This window comes from Pan troglodytes, chromosome 4 (assembly GCF_028858775.2).
Source record: "Pan troglodytes isolate AG18354 chromosome 4, NHGRI_mPanTro3-v2.0_pri, whole genome shotgun sequence".
Taxonomy (NCBI): domain Eukaryota; kingdom Metazoa; phylum Chordata; class Mammalia; order Primates; family Hominidae; genus Pan; species Pan troglodytes.
In genome coordinates, this window is record NC_072402.2 from 120,564,288 (window position 1) to 120,591,681 (window position 27,394).

The following is a 27,394-nucleotide window of genomic DNA, read 5'->3' on the forward strand; positions in this document are numbered from 1 at the left end:
TGGTCTCAAACTCCTGGCCCCAAGCAGTCCTCTCATCTGGCCTCCCAAAGTGGTGGGATTACAGACTGGAGCCACCATGCTCAGCCAAATTTTGCTGATTTTTAAATTATTGTTTTTACTTTTTTAAACATTAGGTTTATAAAGCAATGTTATTGGTACCCTTTACAGTTTCAGAACCTAATGTATTTAGATGAATTTGTTATATTCTTTCTTTTTTTAAATTCAAAAATTGAGTTTAGTGGTTCTTTAACTTTTTGGTCTTTCAAGACCCCTTTGTAGGGATGGTTCAATCCAAAGTGTTGAAATCTACAGGGATGGTTCTATAGGGATGGTTCAATCCAAAGTGTTGAAATGACAGGCATGAGTCACCACACCCAACTGAAATACATTTAATGTGGATTAAATTGTTTAAAACTTTTTTGCTTTTTCTTGAGATGGAGTCTCGCTCTGTTGCCCAGGCTGGAGTGCAGTGGTGCTATCTTGGCTCACTGCAAGCTCTGTCTCCCGGGTTCATGCTATTCTCCTGCCTCAGCCTCCTGAGTAGCTGGGACTACAGGCGCCCGCCACCACGCCCAGCTAATTTTTTGTATTTTTAGTAGAGATGGGGTTTCACCATGTTAGCCAGGATGGTCTTGATCTCCTGACCTCATGATTCGCCCGCCTCAGCCTCCCAAAATGCTGGGATTACAGGCGTGAGCCACTGCGTCTGGCCTGTTTAAAACTTTTATATATGTGTGTGTGTGCGTGTGTGTATATATATACACACACACGCGCGCGCACACACACACACAGCCCACCATTCCAAAAAGGATTTCAGGCAACTACATATAATACAGTTTATATATAGAGAAGTTATCAGGAAAAAAATAAATGTAGTCAAATAGTAATATGAAGCCAAGCAAAACAATTTCTTCAAAGTATGGTGAAGTCTTGAATAATTATTAAAGGTGGGTGACAAATTAATCTTTGAACTTCTAATTACATAGCTGGTGGTTTTCAAGTAACTTACACTTATAGCAGGGAGCATGGAAAAAGAGTCATAACTTCTCCTCTTTGCTGGGAAGCTTTATAATTGCCACTGAAGGGAGAGTCTTCATTAGCACGTAACTCTCTACTTTGGTAGGACCTTAGTTGACCTAAGAACACTATTCCATTTAAACTGTTAGAACAACAAAGTTGAAAAGTATTAAAAGTTAACTAGTTACGGTAGGTTGTTTGGGGTTTTATTTATTTATTTATTTATTGGTCACAATGTCCCTTAACAATTACCTCTAAAAAGTAGAATGGATAGAAGGTTTTTAACTTCAGTGAAGAACTACCCAGTGGTGAGATTTTTTTTCAGAGAAATAGAGTTTGTGAAACAATTCACATCCCAATTCCGGTAGTTCAGTCAGAGGTAGTTGTAGTTTTAGGTGTCTTATTTTCCTTTTCAAGCCATTGTATTCCATTGGAATTTTAAACAAAACATTAATAGGTGATTAATAAGTTAATGTGCCAAACTGAAGATGTACCAAACTGAAGAATTGTGTGATTTTACATAGTCCATTTTTAAAAGGCTTTATTGGAATATAATTTACATACCATATAATTCATCCATTTAAAGTGTCTAGGTTGGGTGTGGTAGCACATGCCTGTAATCCTAGCACTTTGGGAGGCTGAGGCAGTTGGATTGTTTGAGCTCAGGGGTTTGAGACCAGCCTGGGCAACACAGCAAAATCTTGTCTCTACAAAAAATTAGCTGGGTGTGGTGGTGCGTGCTGGTGGTCCCAGCTACTCAGGATTGCTTGAGCCTGGGATATAGGGGCTGCAGTGAACCGTGATCATGCCACTGCACTCCAGCCTAGGTGACAGAGTGAGACCGTGTTTTGAAAAAGAAAAAAAAAAGGGTATCCAGTTCACTGGCTTTTAATATATTAAGAGTTGTGCATACATTACCACAGTCAATTTTAGAATATTTTTATTACCCCAAAATGGAATCTGGGATCCCTTAGCCATCATCCCCTAATGTCCTCATTTTCCCCAGCCCTAGGCAGTCACTAATTTAGTTTCTTTCTCTAAGTATTTACCTATTCTGGACATTTCATGTAAAAAGGATCATGCAGTAGATGATTTTTTTTGTGTGACAAATTCCTTCCACTTAGCATCATATGTTCACGGTTCTTTCATGTTGTAGCATATATCAATACCTTGTTTCCACAGAATACATTTTTGAAAGGAAAAAGAACAGGAGAATAAAAGAGAAAAATCTGCAGTCTGAAATTAAATTGCCCTTACAGAAGTAATTAACATGACTTATTTTTTAAATCTGAAGTTATAAATGACTCTGTGAAAGAGCTTTTTCTTTCAATCATTGTAAAACCAGCTGTGATAAGTAAATAAGAACATGCTCTTAGAATCTGCAGGAGGGAAAACATAACAAATTCATGGATTACATTTACTTTTATTTTTGTCATCCCAAAGTAAAGAATTTTAATTATTGCTCATGAGAAATGAAAATGTTAATTGAGCTTAAATTTATTGATTTGAAATTCCATTATGTATATTGGGTTAGAAACACATTTTAATTTACCAGGAGTATAAAATACAACAGATAAGGGATCTTTTTGATGTAAGCTTTTCTGTAAACAAAAGCAGTATGGGTCAGAAAACTATAAACATTTTATCTGTTCTCTCATGTTTTAAGTATTTACCAAGTAAAGATGTTAACGTATCATGAGATTTAATTCCTCAAAACGTTTTTGCTTTTTAGATAAGATACCAGTTACAAGTTTAGGGCTGTTAAGTTCAAATTTTGAGTGTATTTTAAATTATGAAGAAATGATTATGAAAGACTTTCACAGCAATATAAAGTCATCATGAATCTCATTCAACTTCTTCAAAGGGATGACCAAGGTCAAAGTGGGTAAAGAAGACTCATCATCCACTGAGTTTGTAGAAAAACGGAGAGCAGCTCTTGAAAGGTAATTCTAGACAGCTATATTTTATTACTCTCATGTTTGTACCTTAATATAAATGTAATTCCATTATATGGCAAAACTGTGTTTTAATGATTAAATTTTTTCCAAAGTACCACTTGGTGGCTTTTAAGACTCCTTAAACTTTTTTAAGAAAATTACTTCTTTCAACAAAGTACTGTATAATTGTTCTGTATAATTTTTATTAATCCTCATCAATAGTCTAACAAAATAACACTTGTTTTTCTATTATATGCTACAAGCAGGAGCATATAATAGAAAACATATAAAGACATGAGTTAGCTGGGGATAGAATTGTATCATAGGTAGTCACCAAGAGTTACTAAGAAACTGCTAAACTTGGAAAACATGGAAGTTGTGAATGGGGGGAAAAATAAAAATTTTTGGATGCAAATAATCCCACTTTGGTCTTATTTAGGTTTCTAGGAAGTTATACCACACTCATGTACTGTGTTGGATAGTATAGCTAATTATAGTTCATCTAAATTAACTTTTCTGATGAGTTTTTACTTAGTAAGAACATTATTAAATACAGTGAGAAGTACAGTTTGTGTCCCCCTTGTGTTTGTGTAATTGATTTTTACTTGAATGTACAAAAGTATTAGTCTTTGCTTGAGTTGACTATATACAGTGACCCTCCATATCTGTGGGTGCCTTATTTGTGGATTCAACTAACTATGGATGGAAAATATTTGAAAAAAATAATTACATCTATACTAAACATGTACAGACATTTTTGGTCATTATTGTCTAAACAATACAGCTTAACAACTGTTTTCATAGTATTTCCATTATATTTGGTATTATAAGTCTAGAGATGACTTAAAGTATATGAGAGGCTGTCCATAGGTTATTATGCAAACACTACACCATTTTCTATCAGGGATTTGAACATTTGCAGATTTTGGTATCCATAGGATGTCCTGGAACCAGTCCCCCACTGGTACTGAGGGACAGCTATACTTAAAGACTAATATATATGCTCTGTTTTCCTTTAGAGTACTTGACTCTACACATTTCCTATAGCTTTGAAGACTTGTCTTCCTTGAAGCAGACTAAAAGGGGGACAGATGGGAGGATGGGAAGAACCACACTTCCATAATCTTAGAATTATTCCTTCCTTGCTATGCTGACAAAGTGAGAAAACAAATATAAATTATCTTAAAGCCCAGCATTTAAGACACAAGTTGGTAATTACCTAGGCTTGAAACTTTCTAATTTCATTGGTTTTTTTGTTTGCTTGCTCTTTATTTTTCTCTGGCTTAAAATCAGTGGTTAGGGTGAATAGCACAGGTCTTGGGGGTGGTATCTATTTCTCTAGGTCACAAATTATTTTTTTAAACTATTTCAAGGCAACTTATTTCTAGTTTTCAGTAGTAAATTATTTAAATTTCAAGAAAAATGGTACAGTGAAGTTAGATTTGAACAATTTACATTAAGAAAAGCTAAAGAATATGTAGTTTAAAATCTTAGAGAAGGCTTAAAGATGGGATTATGTCTGTGAGAATCTGCAGTTACCCAGAAAAAGGATTTAAATTGCATCAAGAGAAGTTTAGGTTAGGCATTTGAATTGATTCTATTGTAGGAGAGGTCATAGACTGAATATTTTTAAGAATAAAGGTAGATAATGGTCTGCCTTGATTTCGCTTAGTCTTTCCTGAAAATGTAACCATGACCCTTTGAGAGACCTTTCAAGTCTTATTTTTCTATGAGTAAATTTGAAGTATTTCAGATGGCATGCTTGATAAGGAACTTAATGAAGATTTATTGTACCAAGGACATATAATTTGATTCTACCTTTACGTTTCTTCCAACTTGACTGCACTGCATAGTACTTACCATACCTTCATGTACTATGAAATGTTGAGGAGAGTTTTAAGGGATATTGAAACTTGACCCTGTTTGTATAAAGACACTTTCTTTACTGATAAATGCTACTTGTTAAATGGTACCATAGTGGAATTTGCAATAGTGAAAAAAAGAAAGAAACAGTATAGTATGAGGGAAAAGTTCATTTTCAATTAGAAAAAAAATCACTGAAGAAAATATAGGCATAAAGGTGTAGAAGCAAAGGAACTGGAATGGTTTCTTTTAATCTAATCTTAATTCTTCTGTCCAAGCTAATTTTCCTGTACACATTTATTTTTTAATCTGTACAGGATTCTAAAACTGCATTTTTCTTGCCCTTTCATATAGCCAGCTTTCCTAAAGTGACTTTTCTGTGGTATTTCTTAAACGTTAAACATCAAACAGGTACATCTGTGGGATACCCAACCCAGGTGGATCTGGTGGGTTAGGGAAGCATTTTTCTTTGTATTATTTTATTTAGTAGTATGATATTTACGTATTCGTTCAAACTTAGATAATCCAGATGACTACCTTGAATGAAAGGATAAATATCTGGTATTAAAGGTTAGGAAGAGAAAAGGAGTGGTTAAATACCCAAGTATTCCCCTGTGCCACACTCAGTAAAGTAAGCAGAGACTGCTTCTATTAAGAGTAGCCCTAACATCACTTGCTTGGTTTTCTTGAGAGTGCTTCAGATCTTTAGATCATATTGAGTGTATTTTATAGGTAAGGATACACATCTGCAAATACAAAATGAGAAATTTAGAGCATAATAATAAGTGTATAAGATTTATAGTTCCTTTTCAGTTGAAACCTGTGCTAATACTCCACACTTTTCTGTGTGACCTTAGGTAAATTAATTACATGCATTTGTCTTTAAAGTGTAAGTGTGAGGCTGGGCGCGGTGGCTCACACCTGTAATCCCAGCACTTTGGGAGGCTGAGGTGGGTGGATCACGAGGTCAAGAGATCAAGACCATCCTGGCCAACATGGTGAAACCCTGTCTCTACTAAAAATACAAAAAATTGGCTGGGTGTGGTGGCGCGTGCCTGTAGTCACAGCTACTTGGGAGGCTGAGGCAGGAGGCTTGAACCCAGGAGGCAGAGGTTGCAGTGAGCCAAGATTGTGCCACTGCGTTCCAGCCTGTCGACAGAGTGAGACTCCGTCTCTAAATAAATAAATAAATAAATAAATAAATAAATAAATAAATAAAATGTAGTGTGTCAGGATTGTGTTCATTTCAAGCATCTAAAAATCCAACTGGCCTAAACAGTTAATGTAGATTAATTAATCCACTCTTTCAAATCAAAGAGTTTGGAGTAGGCAGCTGTTCAGGATTATCTAATTCATTAGGAAATTCTATTGCTTCTTTCTGATATCTGATAATACAACCTTTTCTCACCAGTCTACTGACTGAGTCCAAAGGTGTTAATTAACTGCAGTAGCCTCCTAATTGGTGTCCCTGATTCCATTCTTGGCACTTCTACTTTAATACAGAACTTTACAGTAGTCATTCTAAAATATAAATCAGATCATTTTAACCCCTCCCCACCCTGGCCCCATGCCCCCATTTTACTCAATAAAAGCCAGAGTCCTTTTAATGGACTACAAGACTTTATATGACCTGCACGCCTCACTGTGTTACCCATTTGATCTCATATCCTCCGTGATCACTCACTCTGCTTTAGGCCAGACTAACCTTTTGCTGCTTCTCAAACACCCTAGGCATTTTCCTACCTTAGAATCTTTTCAACTGCCTGCTCCCTCTGCCTAGAATGCTTTGTTCCTAGGTATCTGCATAGCTAACTCATTTCCTTGTTCAAGTTCGTATGTTCAAATAACATCTTTCAAGTGAAGCCTATTCCAGTCATTGGCTTTCTTCTGACCTATTCCATTTATATTGCCACCAACCACATCTTAAATACTTGGTCCCATTTACCCCATTGTTCTGTCTTTTTTTCCCATAGCTTTTGCCACCTTGTCACATGCTTTATCATTTGTATGTTTATTATGTTTATAGTTTATTGTCTATCTTGTACTAAAATGTAAGCTTCACCAGGGAAAGAATCTTAGTCTCTTTTGCTCACTGATGTGTTCCAAGTACTCAAAACAGTACTTAATAGGTAGTAAGAGCTCAGTAAGTATTTGCTGAATGAACAAGTGAATGTTATCCAAGACCCAGGCTCTTTCTACCTTTTTATTCTCCCATTATGTGCGCTTGTGTTTTAGTTTCAAGCAAGATAAATATTTGTAACTCTGTTGCTCTCAAGCATTTTATATAACCTACTTTATTTTGTTTTGTTTCTGGTAAGTAAATAAGAATTTGAAAGCCTTGAGTGATTTTTCATCAGTAACTTGAAGTAAATTTGAAGAATAATTACTGAGCACCTCTTATTGGATGTGATATTGATCAATTCCATTGTCTTTTATTTCTGTCTTTTTTCAGTGTTTCTATTTCTCCCCATACCTCTTTTCCTGTCTTCTTCCTACACTCATTTACCCTTTTTGTCCTGTGTCTTTCCTTTGTATTACAACCATCTCTGGTCTTAATTCCGAATTGGCATATGTTTATAAATATTTATTGTTTTAAAATCCATTTTATGTTTCTATTCTTAATTTCAACATTATGTAAACATATATATAAAAGCATATAAGCTTATATATGAGAAACATATATAAACTAAAAAAAGCATACATATATTTTTTAGTGTATGTATTTAGCTTTATTTTATGTTGTCCTTGAGAAGGAAAGTTGTATTCTCTTTTTCTGGAATATCATTTTTCAAAATTGATTCTTCAGAATGCTAATATGTAGTAGAATGAAAAAGATCTATAGTCAATTGAGTTTTGTCAACATAGGATTTAACAAAGTTAAACTATGTTTAACTACCTTATGTTTAAAACCCTAAAAATAAACTAGGGTTATTTTCTGTAGGAGTTCTCACAACACTTAATAAAATGCTGTTTGATATGAATTTTAAAAGACAGGAATATATATATATTTCAAACTTTCTTGATATGGAATCATTCTTTTTCATGGAATAGTACGTGAGACTAGTATTCTACAGAACTCACTTTGGAAAGCTGTTTTAGAATATAAATGATGCAAGGTATTTCCACTTAGGTTTGAAATATTAGAATATTTCCTTTTTTTTTTTTTTTCTGAGACGGAGTCTCGCTCTGTCACCCAGGCTAGAGTGCAATGGTGCGATCTCGGCTCACTGCAACCTCCGTCTCCCGGGTTCAAGCAATTCTCCTGCTTCAGCTTCCTGAGTAGCTGGGACTACAGGTGCATGCCACCACCCCCAGCTAATTTTTGTATTTTTAGTAGAGACGGGGTTTCACCATGTTGGTCAGGCTGGTCTCGAACTCCTGACCTCGTGATCTGCCTGCCAAAGTGCAGGGATTACAGGCATGAGCCACCTCACCCTGCCAGAATATTTCTTAGAGGTTAAGTACTAGATGTTTTGTCCTTCTTGGGTTTTTGTTTGTTTTTTACAAGTATCTGAGTGCCTGCTATTACCTAGCTGTTGTATGCACTGAGATGAGCAACTTATGCAAACTGCCTTCAAGTAGTACTCAGTCTAAACAATGAAATAACTTATCTGATATATTGTGAGAGAACTTCAGTGTTAAAATTGTAAGTCAAATTCAAGTGGGGAAATACCAACATTTCTTAAACCTGCAGGATTAGTGTTCTTGCTGCATCCCTTTTTTGGCTTCATAATATAGGTAGCAAAAATTTTTTTAAACCCAGCATAGATTGTATCGAAGATACCTGTTAAATGCTCTGGTTCTAGTATAATGACTTCTTATGTGGACTACTGACTTAAAACGAAGTTTAGTATGCTGTATATTTTATTTAAATATATAAAAACAGAAGTTAACATTTTGATACTGATAAAATAGTCATTTTTATCAATGTATAGAATTTGACTTTAGAGAAGATTATCACTTTTTTGGAAACCTTAATTTTAGGCATATTTTATAATCTTATAAAAAGGTAGAAGAAATTACTGACTACATTTATGCTAAAGAAATAAATGTGTTATTGTGAGGAAAAATATTATAACTGAAATATTACTGCATATGGTTATTAACTTGGGGAAAGATAGCAGGTGTTTTTTTTTGTTTTTTTGTTTTTTGAGATGGAGTTTCACTCTGTCACCCAGGCTGGAGTGCAGTGGCAGGATCTCGGCTCACGGCAACCTCCACCCTCCAGGTTCAAATGATTCTCCTTCCTCGGCCTCCTGAGTAGCTGGGACTACAGGCGCCTGCCACCGCGCCCGGCTAATTTTTTTGTATTTTTAGTAGAGATGGGGTTTCACCATCTTGGCCAGGCTGGTCTTGAACTCCTGACCTTGTGATCCACCCGCCTCAGCCTCCCAAAGTGCTGGGATTACAGGCGTGAGCCACCGCGCCCAGCCGATAGCAGTTGTTTTTAATGGGATTAGATGAGTAATCAAGAATCATCAAATAGTTGACCTTATTTCCTTTTATGAAGTCATGATTGGTAATTTATTATGGGTGACAGGCACATGTGAGCTTTTCTAATAAAGGGAAATTGATTTCATGGTGGTATTTCTAACTTTTTCATTTTTATTCATTTTATGTGGTATTCGTTTATTTGATTTTGTATGGTATCATATTAGATAAGACATTTACCAAAAACAGCAAAACCTTAAAAATAGAAATACTGAATAAATACCTTTGAAGAGGTATGGGGAAAATACTGAAGAAAATTTAGTTCTTGTCAAGTGAGGACTAAAGCTAATTGTGATCATAATTTAAATATGCTGACACGCAAAAAAGTATTGGTAGACTCTTCCCCATTCTGATGATAATAGCAGTTTAAAACTTGGTTGAGTGGAATATATATAGTAATATTAATATGTTTCTTAGAACTCTAAAATTATAGTTGAGAACATGACTCCACCCAAAGATAAAATGATGGAACAAACTCACATACCCCTTTGCAACATAATACTTTGCAATGAGAAGTTTGGTAAGTTATTTAACCTCTCCCCACTCCCACCCCTTGCCATTTCTCTTTTTACGTAATTATGAAAACTGGATAGGATATCAATTTTCAAAAGATGAACAAAAACCTTTTTAATTATTAAATTGCTGTAAGATTCTAAGTAATTACAGTGAGAGTGGTCTAATAGGAGGTAGTAAGGACACTTTTTTTCCTAGTATTTCTATTTTTTTATCATTTTGTTGAACTGTAATTCAAGATGCTACTGATAAAGGAGCAATTTTACTCTTAAATCTAGGTATCTTCAAAGAACAGTAAAACATCCAACTTTACTACAGGATCCTGATTTAAGGCAGTTCTTGGAAAGTTCAGAGGTATTATTTCTATATTAAATGTTTGTATATGAATGTTCTCGTTATTTGTCATTGTAATTTATATGACTATATATAGTAAATAATTGGGTTAATAGATGGAATAAAGCAATTATTATTTTTTACTTAGTGCTTTAATTACCCTGCTAAATTAGTAGCAAAATATCTTTGCTTTGATACTTGTAGGGTGATTAGTCCCTTTCTTGAACACTTAAAACAAGATTTAAGAGAGTGATTTATAAGTAGTCTAACTCTGAATGCCCTAAGTTGTTCCTCAGGCATCATGTTGAAATAAGTTTATTCAGACTTCATTTTAGAGAAAGAGAAAGTTGAATGTGTATTTGCTTGTCTACATTTTGGTATCCTTATTAAGGTTTTGAAATGCAAATTTGTGACTTGAAAGAGCCTAAATTCTAAACATGATGCTCTTTTTATTTGAAATGTTTGGTATATTTTTGGCTCGTAAGAGCAATTTGAGTTCTAGTTTGCATTTTTTTCTTTAAATTATTGGAGTTGCAGAATTTTTAAAAAACTCAAAATCACACAATGCTGAGCATAAGGAGATTTTTCTCAAGACTTTCTTCTTTCCTTATAAACAGTTTATTTCTGTTAGCAAACAGGTGGCCAGTGTTAGGGTACTTGGCAATTTCTTAATATATTTTGACAAACAGGGTGTTTGTTCCATCTAAATGTAAACGTGCAGAAGAAAAGCAAATGGAAAGTCTATTTTTTAAGTTTTCCTTTGAGAATGTACAAGTAGTATATTTGAGAAATTAGATCTCACTATTGGAATGTATGAGAGTGAAGAAAATACAACCTCTTTTTTAAAATTTGTACGTTGGGGGGAGGGGGGAGGATGGGGGATCACTTTTGTGCCTAGTTAAACCTCCAGGCTTTTAACCGGTTTGTTTGCCCTTATTTGTCATTCAATTCCAGCTGCCTAGAGCAGTTAATACACAGGCTCTGAGTGGAGCAGGAATATTGAGGATGGTGAACAAGGCTGCCGACGCTGTCAACAAAATGACAATCAAGATGAATGAATCGGATGCAGTAAGAGCTGATTTTTCGACTTGAATAATGAGATGAATTAATGAGCCCAACAATTGCATTTTAAAGCTGTACAAGTGGAAAATAGGATATTAATTTGCTTATTGAGTTTAGTTCTCAGCCACATCAGTTGGCCACCATGGTTATACATGGTTAATTTGTTGCTTTAAAACAAGGAATTTAGCTTGCTCTTGGTAGCCTAATTTACAATGGTTTGTTCTTCCTAAATTAGCTCCATTTTTCATTTTTTTCTTAGTGGTTTGAAGAAAAGCAGCAGCAATTTGAGAATCTGGATCAGCAACTTAGGAAACTTCATGTCAGTGTTGAAGCCTTGGTCTGTCATAGAAAAGGTTTGTTTGCCTTACTACTTACGTGGTTAGCACCATAAAACTAATGAAAATATTTTATTTAAATTTTATGAAAATAAATATTCTGAAGTTATTGCAGAAGAGAGAAAACAATCATTTAAGACAATGTTTTCTAGTTCAACTTTATTATTTAAATTTTTTTGTTCTATTTTGCTTTAATATCTAGTTTAGAAGTAGAAAAATAATGAGCTTAGAAAACTGTTAACTGGTACAGATGTGAGCTAAAAAAAAGAACAAAGAAAACTATATTTGAATTTTGGATTAAAACTTGGTCACTTGATTAACTTTTTGTTAAGTATAGTTACAGTTAAATGGATGAAGAGGTCTTATCAATTAGTAACTTTGATTATAATAAAAAAACTTGAGATTTGAAAATTGCTTTTTGAAAGTTTTTTGGAAAGTATTTGTTTTGTGTGTCTATTTCCTGTAAAACCCTTTGAAGTATTTTCTTCATTTTTGAACTGCAATATTGAAAAATCTGGAGGTTTTGCTAAAAATTCATAGAAAGTTTGAGTTGTAATATTTTAATCCACAGTGAAATTATAGTTTTTTGGTTTTTTAAAGAATCCAACAATGTAAATATCAATTGTCTAAGACATTTAATAAGCAAATAATATGTAACATTACCAGCAATACATTTTATTAAAATAATTATAGAAACTTATTAATACATTTATTATTGAAAGTAGTTTTTAACAGCTTTTGCCATTTGAATTATATATATCTCTTAGGGAATGGGCTTTTTTGGAGAACTTTACATAATGTAGAGCAACGGAGCAGTTTCCAGGCAGTGTAATTGTTAGTCATTGACAGTATTCAGCCTGTAAACATCTACTTTTCTTTATTTGAAATGTCTGAAATGATCACATTCTAAATCTTTTTAGAAATTCTAATATTTTACTGAGATTGTTGTACAACAAAGAAACTAACAATAAAATTTATGTTAATTGTGTATATAATTTTACCTTTGCTCCTGTTAGCTAAATAATATTCTCATTAAAATTATAGACATTATTTTCAATGACAAATGTTTAAAGGCCAGAAATGTGGTATAAATCAATTGTGAGTATTACCAGTTCTTCTCATATTAAAAATATATTTCATTTTTAGGAATGGGCAGAGAAACAGTGAACACTGTGGGAGAAAAAACAGGAGGCAGATTTTTATATTAAATGATTTAAGCATAGTTCATCCCTTCGGAATATAAGCAGTGATTTGTCTGTGTTTTCAGTAGATCTCCGAGCACTTGGCATTTATGCCGGAGGCATTTTAATGACTAATTGTTTCATATTAATTAATTTAAAATATTATTTGAGCAACTTGTGAATAAGTAAAATTTAGAGAAAAGTGGAAAAATCAATACAATATTTTAAAATTTTATGAGTGAACACTAAAATTGCATACTTTTTTTTAAATTTCAGAACTTTCAGCCAACACAGCTGCCTTTGCTAAAAGTGCTGCCATGTTAGGTAATTCTGAGGATCATACTGCTTTATCTAGAGCTTTGTCTCAGCTTGCAGAGGTTGAGGAGAAGATAGACCAGTTACATCAAGAACAAGCTTTTGCTGACTTTTATATGTTTTCAGAACTACTCAGTGACTACATTCGTCTTATTGCTGCAGTGAAAGTAAGCCCTTTCTTGCATGCTTCTCACTTGTGTCGTGTACTTTAAAAAGTATTTTGTTTCCTATTAATTATGTATTTACACGTCTAAATTCCTCTTATACTAGCATGAATAAAATGGCTTCAAGATAAGTATACATAACTTAATACTTTCTTCCCTATGACTTGCACAGTACAATAGATAGAATTAATGTTTTTAACAGGTCTAAGGAATGACAGATAAGATAGAAAACATTATACATTTACTTATGTATTTGTTTATACAAGTTTGGAACTAACTAATAGCATTTGTTTGCTCGTTCTAGCACTAACTGAAACTACTCACCGGACTCTATTATCATTAGTAAAGCTGACTGTGTAATAAATAGGATAAAACCAGAAACGATTATTGCAGTGAATATGTTTAATGGGGGCTTTATCATGAATTTGGATGTAATCAGACTTTGTATCCTCAAATATGTAGTCACCATGTGTTTATAGATGAGATGGGACTAGATTAGATCATAAATTGTGTTACTGAATGGTAATACTTATATAATAGTCCAATTTCTGAATAGTTGAGAAAGTAATCCAGTTAGTAAAAATTAGTATTCTGCAGATATCTGCAGTTTTCAGACAGTTAAACTGAACTGAACGTTACCCAGTGTATCATGTTTCAGAAGATACTTTAAGATCTTTGAATTTTTGTTATGGATATTAGTTATCATGGGGTTTGAGGGGTACTGGGTATTTACTTTTTAACTTGAATTTAAACATCTAGAAAGTTAATGATATCTTGTTTCTTTCTTATGCAAAATTTTTTCAGCTAAAGTCTGTGATCAAGTTAGTACTCATCTACAATGAGCATATTTATTGATGGTTCTGTTCTCAAGCAACTGGTGACATTTATTACTAGAGCATTGTTAGCACTTCAGAATGGTGCTTTCTTTTATTTGGTAAAATTACCAATTTTACTTGTATTTTACTGTTTTAAATGTTCCTAATGCTGTTGGTGATTAATTTCTCAGTATTTAGAAATGTTAATACACATAGCAGTTGTCAGAGTATATATACTTCATTATATATAGGCAGGTTGTGATGTACAGAGATCCAGTTTACAGATTTGTCCCACCCACTCTCACTTCTTACCAGAGCACCCAATAGCATGAGACCTGTTGTAAAAAAGTGTGACACTTCCAACAAACCCGTGGGTCAAAAAAGGGGAGTTGGGCAGTGTCTGTAAGAATACATATCTGAGCCGGGCACTGTGGCTCACGCCTGTAATACCAGCACTTTGGGAGGCCGAGGCGGGTGGATCACGAGGTCAGGAGATCGAGACCATCCTGGCCAACATGGTGAAACCCCGGCTCTACTAAAAATACAAAAATCAGCTGGACATGGTGGCGTATGCCTGTAATCCTAGCTACTCAGGAGGCTGAGGCAGGAGAATCACCTGAACCGGGGAGTCAGAGGTTGCAGTGAGCTGGGATTGTGCAACTGCACTCCAGCCTGGCGACAGAGACTCCATCTCAAAAAAAAAAAAAAAAAAAGAATACGTATCTGCTAATAAGAGCTAGCCTGGAAAAAGACCCCCTGGCAGTGATAGCCTGCCTGTGTAATGGATATTGATCCCTCAAAAATAGCTTTCCTCATACCCTAAGTCTTTTTGCTGTGTTACTGTATTTCCTGAAATTACAGTTATATTCATGTTTTCCAAAATATTTTCTATAGAACACTGGCACCAAAAGATGGATTACAGTTAGCTAAGTTTGGGAAGTTATGTATATAGTATCCCTGTTTGCGAGATTCAGAATGCCTTTTAAAAGCTCAGAACTGGTTAGGAGTGAAAAAGAAAACAAATTTTAATCCAGAGGCTTCTAAATTCATTTGAACAAGAATTATTTTCCACCAAATATCTATTTACATATATGGAACACATTTGTGGAAATACTGAATTAATGATTCATTGACTAAAAGAGTTAAAGAGCTGTGGTCAAGTTGCCTTCAGGTAAATTAAGCTCTTTAAGATTAGTTTCTACTGAAACCTAGCCCAGATCAACTACACAAAGGAATTAAGATATTATGGAAGGAGGTGACAGGTAATTTTTATGGTTTTTGTTTTTGTCCTATTCTTTATTTTAAACTAATTCACTTGTATTTGAAAAAATAATGCACATACATGATAGTTCTAATAGCTCAGCAAGGTAAATTTGCCTGCAGAACTAAGACCTGTAGTCTCTGACCTCAGTCATAAACTGTTAGGTTCTTGTGTGTCTTTACAGAATTAGCTATGCGTGTACATGAAGCTAATTCTCCCTCTGTCCATTTATTCCTTCCATCCCCTTCTCTCCCTCCCTTCCTTTCTCAAAAAGGAATATACTGTGTGTAGCGTTCTTTGTCTGCTTTTTACACCCACTCCACTTAATAGAGCGGTCTCCCTATCAACATAAGTAGATGTCTTTTTTTTTTTTTTTTTTTTTGCAGACGGAGACTCGCTCTGTCACCCAGGCTGGAGTGCAGTGGTGTGATTTCGGCTCATTGCAGGCTCCGCCTCCGGGTTCATGCCATTCTCCTGCCTCAGCCTTCCGAGTAGCTGGGACTACAGGCGCCCACCATCACGCCTGGCTAATTTTTTTGTATTTTTAGTAGAGACGAGGTTTCACTGTGTTAGCCAGGATGGTCTCGATCTCCTGACCTCATGATCCGCCTGCCTCAGCCTCCCAAAGTGCTGGGATTACAGGCGTGAGCCATTGCGCCTGGCCGGTAGATGTCTTTTTAATGGTTGTGTAGCATTCCATCATATAACATTTAGATATACCTTGAATTATAGTCTAGTCTTTTAAAAAATCAAGTGTTTTGATAACTCTTTGGACATAAAGATTCTATAAGTAGAACTGCTGACCAGAGGGTATATGCATTTTAAATTTCAATAAGTATTGCCAAATTACTGTTCAAAAAGATTTTACTTTGTACCCTAACCTACCTAAACCTACATGTTTCTTTTTACTACCACCCAAGAATGAAGGTTTTTTGTTTTGTAAGTTGCCATTTACTTAGTGTGAATCAAGACATCTTTACAAATGATAAACCATTTGCATTTCTTTTTCTTTCTTTTTTATTGAGATGGAGTCTTGCTTTGTCGCCAGGCTAGAGTGCAGTGGTGCAATCTTGGCTTACTACAACCTCCGCCTTCTAGGTTCAAGCAATTCTGCCTCAGCCTCCTGAGTAGCTGGGACTATAGGCGTGTGCCACCACAGCCAGCTAATTTTTGTATTTTTAGTAGAGACGGGGTTTCACCTTGCCAGGATGGTCTCTATCTCTTGACCTCGTGATCTACTCACCTCAGCCTCCCAAAGCGCTGGGATTACAGGCATGAGCCACCGCACCCGGCCCTACATTTCTTTTTCTGTGAATGAACTCTTCATGTCCTTTGCCCAGTTTTTGTTTGCTTATTATCTATTTCGAATAGGTGCTTAATATTAATTAACCTTTGGTTTTATCCATATCGAGCATACTTTTCTGATGATAGTTCTTCAAATTAGGAATACTTTGGGGATTAATATAGAGCCATTGTTAGGATCAAAAAACATCAGGAATTGGAACACTAAAGAAAAAGCTACATTTTACCCATTTCAAAATATTGCCTAAGCCTGGCGTTGTGTCAGGAAATGCCTGTTTTCCTCTTTTGTATAGTACATGGTCTCTGCAATTTAGAACTATAAGAGTTGGCTGTATCCTTACAAGCATTGTCATGTATTGGGCTTCTTTGAACCACTAGAGTAGGGTCAGAGATTGAGGGCAATGGTTCTTAATGTTTTTAGCACTAGAACTCTTCATAAATAATTTTTGTAGGGGATCCCAATTTATAAAACATACTAAAAAAATGTATTTAACTAAAAGATGGATTCCCCAAAGGGTTTAAATGCTTTATTGTTTGGCTATAAATACTCAGCACCTCTTCAGAACTCCATGAAGCTGGGCAGCATATTTTCAGATTAACTGAATTACAATATGATAATAATTAAAATTGTGGCATCAAATTTCCTGATGGGCCAAAAAAACTGTTAGACATCTGCAATCTTGTCTAACTGAGAGCAGCTTGCATACAAATGTATGCCATAAATTAGCAGAGTAATGGAGGTCCTAAATGGATGATCCGTGTAAACTTATCCCTCTTATAATGGTTCTACTAGAGTGGATTAGTATCTTGACATACAAAGGGAAACATTGTTACGATTTAATTGATTTAATACAGCATTGTTAGAAGTTTGACTGGTGCTGGTTCTTTTTTATTTTCTGTTATTTTGTTACAAAGGAAAGAAAACAAACGAAGAAAAAGTTAATTTGTATATTTAAGATTAATTTTTTTTCCTGAAATAACCTGACTTTAGTAGTCTTATCATAGCTCCTACATCTGTACCACAATAAACATGTCCTGGTTCTAGAATACTATGAGATAATAAATTGGACAGGGACCAAATTAGTTTAGATTTAGCATATCAATGGAAAAGCCGGTTGATGTATACATTGAGAACTTAAGCAAATATTGAATTAAAGGGGCATGTTCATTAGCTTTTTCCCTGTATTGGTACATATTTTAAGGAATCAAATTTTTACTGAACAGAGGAATTTATAAATGAAGAAAAGATATGGCCCTGTTCCCCTAAAGCAAGACTAGGCCTAAAATCTTACATTACTTTTTGGTGGTCGTGTGTATGTGGGTGTGTGGGTGTGTGTCGGAAGTGAGAGGGATTGTTTGTCTTAAGCTTTCCAACATGTGGTCGTGTGTGTGTGTGTGTGTGTGTGTGTGTGTGTGTGTGTGTGTATGTGTAGGAAGTGAGAGGGATCGTTTGTGTTAAGCTTTCCAACATGCGGCCGGGGACAGCTTTGAATGCAGCCCAACTCAAATTCACAAACTTTATTAAAATATCATGGCCGGGCGCGGTGGCTCATGCCTGTAATCCCAGCACTTTGGGAGGCCGAGGCAGGCAGATCATGAGGTCAGGAGATCGAGACCATCCTGGCTAACACAGTGAAACCCCATCTCTTCTAAAAATAAAAATAAATTAGCTGGGCATGGTGGCGGGTGCCTGTAGTCCCAGCTACTCAGGAGGCTGAGGCAGGAGAATGGCGTGAACCTGGGAGGCGGAGCTCGCAGTGAGCTGAGATCGCGCCACTGCACTCCAGCCTGGGCAACAGAGCGAGACTCTGTCTCAAAAAAAAAAAAAAAAAAGAAAATTGTAAAAAACACTGATGACATTTTTTTTTTTTTTAAGCTCATCACTTAGTGTTAGTGTTAGTATGTTTTATGTGTGGCCCAAGACAATTCTTCTTCCATTGTGGCCCAGGGAAGCCAAAGGATTGAACACTGCTGTTTTAAATGATAGTGACTTTTTCTGAATCTATTTGTGTTAGATATGTTACTTTTGGATTTTAATAAGGGATGTTTTAGGAAAAACGTGGTATTTTAAATATAAGAAAAGCAGACAAAGGAGACAGTAAGATTCACTTAATAATGTAAGAAAAATTATCTGAGAAGACAAATTAAATATAGCAAAGTGGATTTAAATACCCATAGATAAGGTGCTTTGACTGCCAGTTTGCCCTCGATATCTGTTGTCCTGGTTAATTTAAAATGTTCACGATCCTTAAGAATTCCTTTGGAAAAATGCTTTGGTTTCTGGTTGATTGGATTTTTTAATGCTATTATCACATTTTTAAAAATTGCCATATTATATAAATGCTTTTTAGTTATACATTTTTTCCATAATACTAAGCTATCCTTTGCACTTTTGTATAGAAAGCTTAACAGTTAACTACATTTACATGTGTATGTTATTTAGAAGTAATCCATAATGGCTGTACCTACTGATTATTAAGCATCCACTAGGTTAAGTCACTATGCAATAATATACTCCTTATGTTATTTCTAATCCATAAATGTAGACATCACTTCCCACCTTTCATATTTGGGATCATTACAGCTTGGAGAAGTTCAGTGAATTTACCCATGGTCATACGGTGACAAAACTAATATTAGAACCAAATTTGATTTTCTCCAAAGCCTGCTTTTTAAAAATATACTACCTACATATTTTTCTCTTCAGATCCCTATAGGAACATGTATTTTTACTGCTTCATGGTTCAAAAAGTTTTTTATTTGGAATAAATTAAAATAACTCGGGTTTAGTGCTTCCTGGTTCACCCAATTTATTAACATTTACTTCATGTTTGATTAGTAATTACTAAAATAATTTTAATATTTCTCTAACATCAAGCCAGAAAGAGGATTCTTAGTGGGTTCTCCCATCCTATCCATCATTTTTTTCATGAGACTTCTAATTACACTAATTTGTCCATATTTCATTTCTTTTCTCTATTCACTTGCCCTTGCTCTGCCAGACTCCTTGAGAGAAGTCATGGATTTGGTTGACTTATTGTATTAGGATCTTTTTGTCTATTTCTTTAGTTCTGCAGTGTATATATAAAAAATATATATAGTCCTCTTCATCTTTTGCCCTTTTCATCTTAAGACTGTCTTTTTATTCATTTTGTTATATTTTACGTTTTGATTGCTTTGCCTTTTTTTATTTGCTATGGTAATTTCTTCTACCACATATCTTATGAGTTTTTCCCATTTTGTCTTTTCAATTTCAGACATGTTTCTAATACTTAATATGCTTCTAATATTATTTAGCGGGAAAATTTCCAGTGTAGGTATGACACTAGGATTTTCCTATTAAAGACATCTTCAAAGCATAAAACGCTGTTATAAATCTTATAAACCATATTTAAAGCCCTAAAGGCTAGTGATGAAATGGGTTTTGAATGTAGTTTTTATTCTGAACATGTTTCATCCAGTGACAGGGTTTTTTTGTTTTAAGCAAATGAATATGGAGATTATTTTCTTTGATATTGGCATACTTACTTTCAGTATCTTAGTATATTAGAATAGCACTTAAATACTTGGTTTTATTGTTTTCAGTATTATAATACTTCTAGTGTTATGAAAGTATTTTAAATGTTACTCTTACTTAATAGCATTATGTCATTCACTTATAGGGTGTGTTTGACCATCGAATGAAGTGCTGGCAGAAATGGGAAGATGCTCAAATTACTTTGCTCAAAAAACGTGAAGCTGAAGCAAAAATGATGGTTGCTAACAAACCAGATAAAATACAGCAAGCTAAAAATGAAATAAGAGAGGTGATTACTAAATGCTTTATCTCTTTACTTAAGTTTTGCATGAGTCATTCATATATACATAATTTTTCATAATTTTTTTCTAAACCATTCAACACGTAGCTATTTTTGCATATTTTTATGAACTGTGTTAGAATTACTTTAACATTTTGATCATTATTATTAAAATCTCCAGAGCCCTTCATTACTTATGGAATGGATAAAGAAGCATACAAGGAAAACAGCTAAAATTAACCTTTACATTAATAATTACACATTTTTATTAGATGGTTAATTTTATTTCAGATTATTATTTTGTGTCTAAAAATGGTTTTAGAGCTAGATCTCTCCCACATTTAGCTGTCCAGGCAACATTATCCCCCATATATATGTATTATATATGGTATTTTAGTGAATTTGTATAAGTTTATTATAATTTATACACTTTTCTTACCATGCTTCAATAAGGAAATTGAAGAGGTAGGACAACCTTTATATTACTAAAAATAAATGTACCTGCCCTTTGAAGAGTATGTACCAGTGTTTTGGTTACATAGTGGGGAAAATATCATTTCATTGCTTAAATCTTCAGTTATTTTAGTTGTTTCATTGTTCACTAATCACAACATTTTGTTGTTTCTGTACTGAATTTAATATTTATTGATGGTCTTCAGTAGACCATAATTCCACATTTTTTTCCAATCTGGTCATTTTACCATTACAAAAATATTTTTAAAATGTTTATCATGTAATTTTCCTAATTTAAAATATTTCCATCAGCTTATAAATTTTGAAAAACACATATCCTTGGATTTAACAGTATTGATATATTCTGAAATAATTATTGATATAAAAAAGTAATTAAGAAAATTACACTATAGCACTGATAATTTATTTTGTGGTGAATTTTATGCCCAAAATCTTTCTTCTTAGTTATATTTAATTAAGCTTTGGACATTGTAGTTTATTAAGTACAGTATTGAAATATCTTAATATTGAGCAAATCTGTGGAATATTAAAGGAAATTAAGCTAACATGCATTTCTATTGGTTGAAAGTTAAATGCAATTTCTGTTGATGCTAAATTGTGCATTGCCAATATTGAGCTTTCTCAGGATTTTCAGGCATTGTGATTAAATTAAGTGAGCAGTCTTGACAGTACTATACTTTTTTTTTGAGATAAGCATAAAATATTTCTTTGTTTGTTTTTATTAGTGGGAGGCGAAAGTGCAACAAGGGGAAAGAGATTTTGAACAGATATCTAAAACGATTCGAAAAGAAGTGGGAAGATTTGAGGCATGTATAATAATTTTGCATTTATCTTAACAACATGGTCACATTTTGCTGCAATTTTGTGGTAAAGTTGAATTTAGCTTTCTACTAACGGACTTTTTAAAATGTACTTCAACAGAAAGAACGAGTGAAGGATTTTAAAACCGTTATCATCAAGTACTTAGAATCACTAGTTCAAACACAACAACAGGTAAGCCATTTTTGTTTATAACTTAAACTTCTAGAATTTGTTTTTGGTATACTTTCTTATTTTAAAAAGATGATTAATGAACTGGGCATTTAAACTCAAGAATAAGAAATGGAAGACAGAAAGCCAGTGATGGTAAAGGATAAAAGGGTAAACTAATTGGAAACTATCTCAGGTTTTTTTTTTTGCCTCTGCTTAACACTAAGGCAGAGATAGACTTTTCCCAGTTTTAGGCCATCAGAAACCTCATGGGCAACTTTCCCCTTTCACTGTCTTTCGAGTTTGTTTTCCTTGTTGGTCAGACGTGTTTGAGTAAATTCTCATAGTAAGTTCTTCTCTTCCATAACAAATAGAACTTAAGCTAAACACTTTTTCAGAATTAAAAAAAAAACTGTACTGTTTTCATTTTTGCTTTATTTTGTTTGGGTTTGGTGGTGGTTGAATGCTGCAAGGGGCATTTATCTTATTTACCATGGATTTTAATGGTATATTAAATAAAAAGATAATCGCAGAAAATTTTCCTGTATATTTTAATGTAAATTAGAGTAACAGGTCAAGTAATTTAATATCTTGAAGGATTTTTTCCTTCCAGTTTTAAAATATGTGGATCTAGAATGTCATTTGTGTAAAACATAATAGGTTGTTTTTGAATTAAGTGGTATGATGTCTTCAAATTGTGTTTAATTTTTATTTAAACAGCTCATAAAGTTAAATTTTTTTAAATATGAAAATAAGTCATATAAGCTTGTTTTTAAAGGAATTGTTTTCAACATGACTTCAGTTGATATTTCAGTCTGTTCTCTGGACTATTCAAGGAAGACTGACAGCTAATTCTATCCAGTCCTTTTTTTTTTTCTTGTTCAGTATTTTCTTTTCTTCCTCCTTATATCCCATTTTTTTTTGTCTAGCAATAACATAAACTGTCAATATGCTCTGAATTGGGAAATCCTGTCACTTTATGCTGGAAAAGGTCATTGTAGTTGTATTATTTAATATATGGTAACACTGTTCTGTGTAGAATTTTGCATAAAACAAAAAATTGTACATTAAAAGAACTCTATTATTTTACATCAAAAACTAAAAGTAGCCAGGAGTAATTAATGTTTTAAATAATTTATATATGAAATATATTGACGGACTTCAGATAAGGAAATTAAAATGATTCCTTTAAGAACCAGACATTGGCCGGGCGCAGCGGCTCATGCCTGTAATCTCAGCACATTGGGAGGCCGAGGTGGGTGGATCACCTGAGGTCAGGAGTTTGAGACCAGCCTGGCTAACATGGAGAAACCCCGTCTCTACTAAAAATACAAAAAAATTAGCTGGGCGTGGTGGCGCACCTGTAATCCCAGCTACTCAGGAGGCTGAGGCAGGGAATCACTTGAACTGGGAGGTGGAGGTTGCAGTGAGCCGAGGTCATACCATTGCACTCCGGTCTGGGCAATAAGAGTGAAACTCCACCTCAAGAAAACAAAACAAAAAAAAACCCAGACGTTAGTAAATATTAGTCATTGTTAGCTATTTGTTTGGTTTTTTAATGTTGTTTTTGTTTGTTTGTTTGTTTGTTTGTTTGTTTTTGAGATGGAGTCTTGCTCTGTTGTCCAGGTTGGAGTGCAGTGGTGTGATCTTGGCTCACTGCAACCTCTGTCTCCTGGGTTCAAGCGATTCTTGTACCTCAGCCTCTCCAGTAGCTGGGATTACAGGCAAGCGCCAAATTGCCAGGCTAATTTTTGTATTTTTAGTAGAGACGGGGTTTCACCATGTTGGCCAGGCTAGTCTTGAATTCCTGACATCAGGTGATCCACCCACCTCAGCCTCCCAAAGTGCTGGAATTATAGGTGTGAGCTACCCAGCCCGGCTTATGTAGATTTTTTTTTAATGCTGTACAGGATATATGCATATAAATGACAAAAAGGTAATGAGAATAACTTATATTTTAATTATCATTCACAGCTGATAAAATACTGGGAAGCATTCCTACCTGAAGCCAAAGCCATTGCCTAGCAATAAGATTGTTGCCGTTAAGAAGACCTTGGATGTTGTTCCAGTTATGCTGAATTCCACAGTGAAATCATTTAAAACCATCTAAATAAACCACTATATATTTTATGAATTACATGTGGTTTTATATATATATATACACACACACACACACACACACACACACACACACACTGACATTTTATTACAAGCTGCATGTCCTGACCCTCTTTGAATTAAGTGGACTGTGGCATGACATTCTGCAATACTTTGCTGAATTGAACACTGTTGTGTCTTAAATACTTGCACTAAATAGTGCACTGCAAGACCAGAAAATTTTACAATATTTTTTCTTTACAATGTGTTCTGTAGTATGTTTACCCTCTTTATGAAGTGAATTACCAATGCTTTGAATAATGTTCACTTATACATTCCTGTACAGAAATTACGATTTTGTGATTACAGTAATAAAATGATATTCCTTGTGAAATATTAGTAACAAATTATTTGGGTATTTAAACATTAGGAATCTTTTCAAAGCATTTTTAATAGGAAGAAATTTTTCTTCTAGATGTATATAGGTGATGCCATGATTCCTTAATTATTTTAATTGACAAAGCTGAACTCATTAAATGACTAAATGAAGCTTAAGTTTTCTTATGAAACCATCATAAATCAAAGAACATTTGACTCTTGATTGTCTTGGGTAAAGAAGAGAATAATTGTCTTTGCTTGTTTTTAACCATCTCTATTACAAGTGCCCAATTTAAGAATTAGGAAAAAAATGTATTTATATACTTTTACAAGTCCCATGGATTTTGTTCATCTTCTCGTTATCTTCAGAATCTTGTACTTTGCATATATTTAATTTATTCTTGTCTTTTGGTTTTTTTTCTTTTAAACTAAAAGTATATCATCTGTGCTCACAGTTGACAAGGAATGGTACCATGTTAAAATATACCATGATTTGATGAATAAGCAAGCACAACACAAAGCAAATTTGAAGTAAAGTGAAATTTAGTTTGCTTTGGGCAATGTTTTTACCCATTCTGTATGCTACTTAGACAGCTGTTATCTAATCCTTAATGCTGATGAAAATTTAAGTCATGGCTGGGTGCGGTGGCTCACACCTGTAATCCTAGCACTTTGGGAGGCTGAGGTGGGTGGATCACCTGAGGTCAGGAGTTCAAGACTAGCCTGGCCAACATGGTGAAACTCCATCTCTACTAAAAATACAAAAATTTGCCGGGTGTGGTGGGGCGTGCTTGTGGTCCCAGCTACTTGGGAGGCTGAGGCACAAGAATCGCTTGAACCAGGAAGGTGGAGGTTGCAGTGAGCCAAGATCATGCCATTGCACTCCAGCCTAGGCAACAAAAGCAAAACTCCATCTCAAAAAAAAAAAAAGATGACTGGTGTCTAGAGCTATTTTTGTTTTTTAAAAAATATTCTTACAAACACCCTTCTTCTTGAGCTTAACCACCACATGTCCCTTCCATAGGAAGAAGATATGGTATGTGTAACTAAGTCATCTCTAGTGAGTCACTGGATACAATTTATATATCGAAGTATCCTTAACATGTGTTTGCTTCTGCTTTAGTTGAAATGTTAAGCCTTCTATAGGTGTTATTCATATTTATACTCCCACACCCCAGAAGAGTGGCTGATACATAATAGGTTAATAATAAGGGCTTGATGGGCCAGGCACAGTGACTCACATGCCTGTAGTCCCAGCTTCTTGGGAGGCTGAGGCAGGAGGATCTCTTGAGCCCAGGAGTTTGAGGCTATAGTACACTATGGTCGTGCCTGTGAATACCCACTAACCTACAGCCAGCCTGGACAACATAGTGAGACCCTGTCTCTAAAAAAAATGAAGACTTGATGAGTTGAACAGGGAAAACAAAAGTTTGCTCTTCTAAAAAGAAACTGAAGCAGAAATAGTACAATCATCTTTTGTTGCTTCTGGGAATACTTTTCAGAAATGAATAATTCATAGTAATACATATCAGATGCTATCTTGTTGCTCCATTAATATTGAGCAAAAGATAGGCTTACCAGGAATAGTTTCACTATAATGATGTCCTAGTGTTATATCCACAGGTATATTACTTACAAAGGTATAGTTTACACATAGGATAGTTATTCAAGTTATTATTAAAATCTTCCATTCAGATGTGGTACATTAGAATATTCAGTACCTCCAAGTAAAATAATAAATATTTTCAGCCTTGATTAAACTCTAGACTCCCTTCCAGACTTCCACTTCCCTTGCCCACATTTACTAAAAGATGAGTGTGCTGGAAATTTCAAGTATTATATGAGCCTCTGATACCCACCAGTATTTAAACAGGATTTAATTATTTCAACACTTCACCCATCAATCTTCACTTCTCCTGTTCAGATAAAAATGCTTTCATCCCAAATAAATAAAACAAGAACATTAATAGTGCTAATAATATAATCTTTTCATTGGATAGGTCTGAATTTAACATTTGTTTGTCTTTTTAATGAGATCAAAAGTTAAAGACCAAGGCAGCAAAATATTGTGAAACAAGCTGAACTTGGGATCAGCATACATTTGTTCAGTCTTGTTGCATTTAGTATGACTTTGGGCATATCACTTAAATCTCTTATCTATAAAACAAGTACATAAAACTCTTGATTCCTGAAGTGCCTTTCTACTTTAAAATATTTTGTTTAAAATATCAAACTTCAATATAAATATGTTGGAAAACAATTCTAATCAAAGAACTTCTATTAAGTAAAACAAGACAAAATGTGTGTAAAAATATGACTAACACATAGATTTCCTTGATTGTATTTTCTACTGAACTATTTTCAAGTATTCAGCTTTATACTAATATATTAATCTCAAAATACCTTTGTTTCATTGTTGCTACTCCTTAAACTTTTTTCTTTATTATCTAGATCTAGTAAAATTTTCTGCATTCATTGTATTAATGTTGGTTCAAAAGTAATTGCGTCCTTTGTCGTTATATAAATTGTTTTATAAATGGCTTTAACTATGACATAAGCCTTTTAACATAATCAGCTTTCTTTAAAGGAGGAAGTCAGATGAGTAGAGAAGGAAAGTTATATTCCTTTACAAATGCTCTTAATTTTAATGTCTTAAGGGAATTATAGAGACTTCCATTATTCTGCCTTAAATAAGGGATGTTACTTCAGTTTTCTTGTCATGGCTCCCTGCATGGGCAGTCATGTTAACAAGAGTCAGGGAGATAGCAGATATTCCATAATAGTGACTGCAGATAGGCCAGTCAAAGTCATTTTGTTTTAAAGGAAGGGAGGTCGCTGGTAGTTAGGTGGGAAAATAACACCTGTGAAAAGGAAGTCCAAGTCACTGGCTCAGGGACTTTGGAGGCATTTTCATATCATATTCACTAGTCAAGAAACGTGTAGATTATATGTGTGAGTGACATAGTCTGTTTCAAAGTATTAGAAAAGAGACAATAGAATCACCCACCCTCCCTCCGACACACACTTCCTTATGTAAAATCAGAATCAAATAATTATCATTCCTAACCCTCACAGTGAAGGATTTGGTTT

General features: G+C 34.4%; 1 protein-coding gene across 1 annotated transcript in view; it reads left to right on the top strand.

Moving 5' to 3' along the window:
* Nucleotides 1-23,963, top strand: part of SNX2 (sorting nexin 2) — a 56,768-nt gene extending 32,805 nt beyond the window's left edge. The window contains 9 exon segments of the mRNA NM_001280406.1: nt 2,882-2,960; nt 10,100-10,175; nt 11,109-11,222; nt 11,476-11,569; nt 13,009-13,214; nt 20,252-20,395; nt 21,586-21,666; nt 21,782-21,853; nt 23,804-23,963. Coding sequence (NP_001267335.1) covers nt 2,882-2,960; nt 10,100-10,175; nt 11,109-11,222; nt 11,476-11,569; nt 13,009-13,214; nt 20,252-20,395; nt 21,586-21,666; nt 21,782-21,853; nt 23,804-23,854 — 917 coding nt within the window. The 3' untranslated portion in view covers nt 23,855-23,963.
* Nucleotides 23,964-27,394: the final 3,431 nt, after the last annotated feature.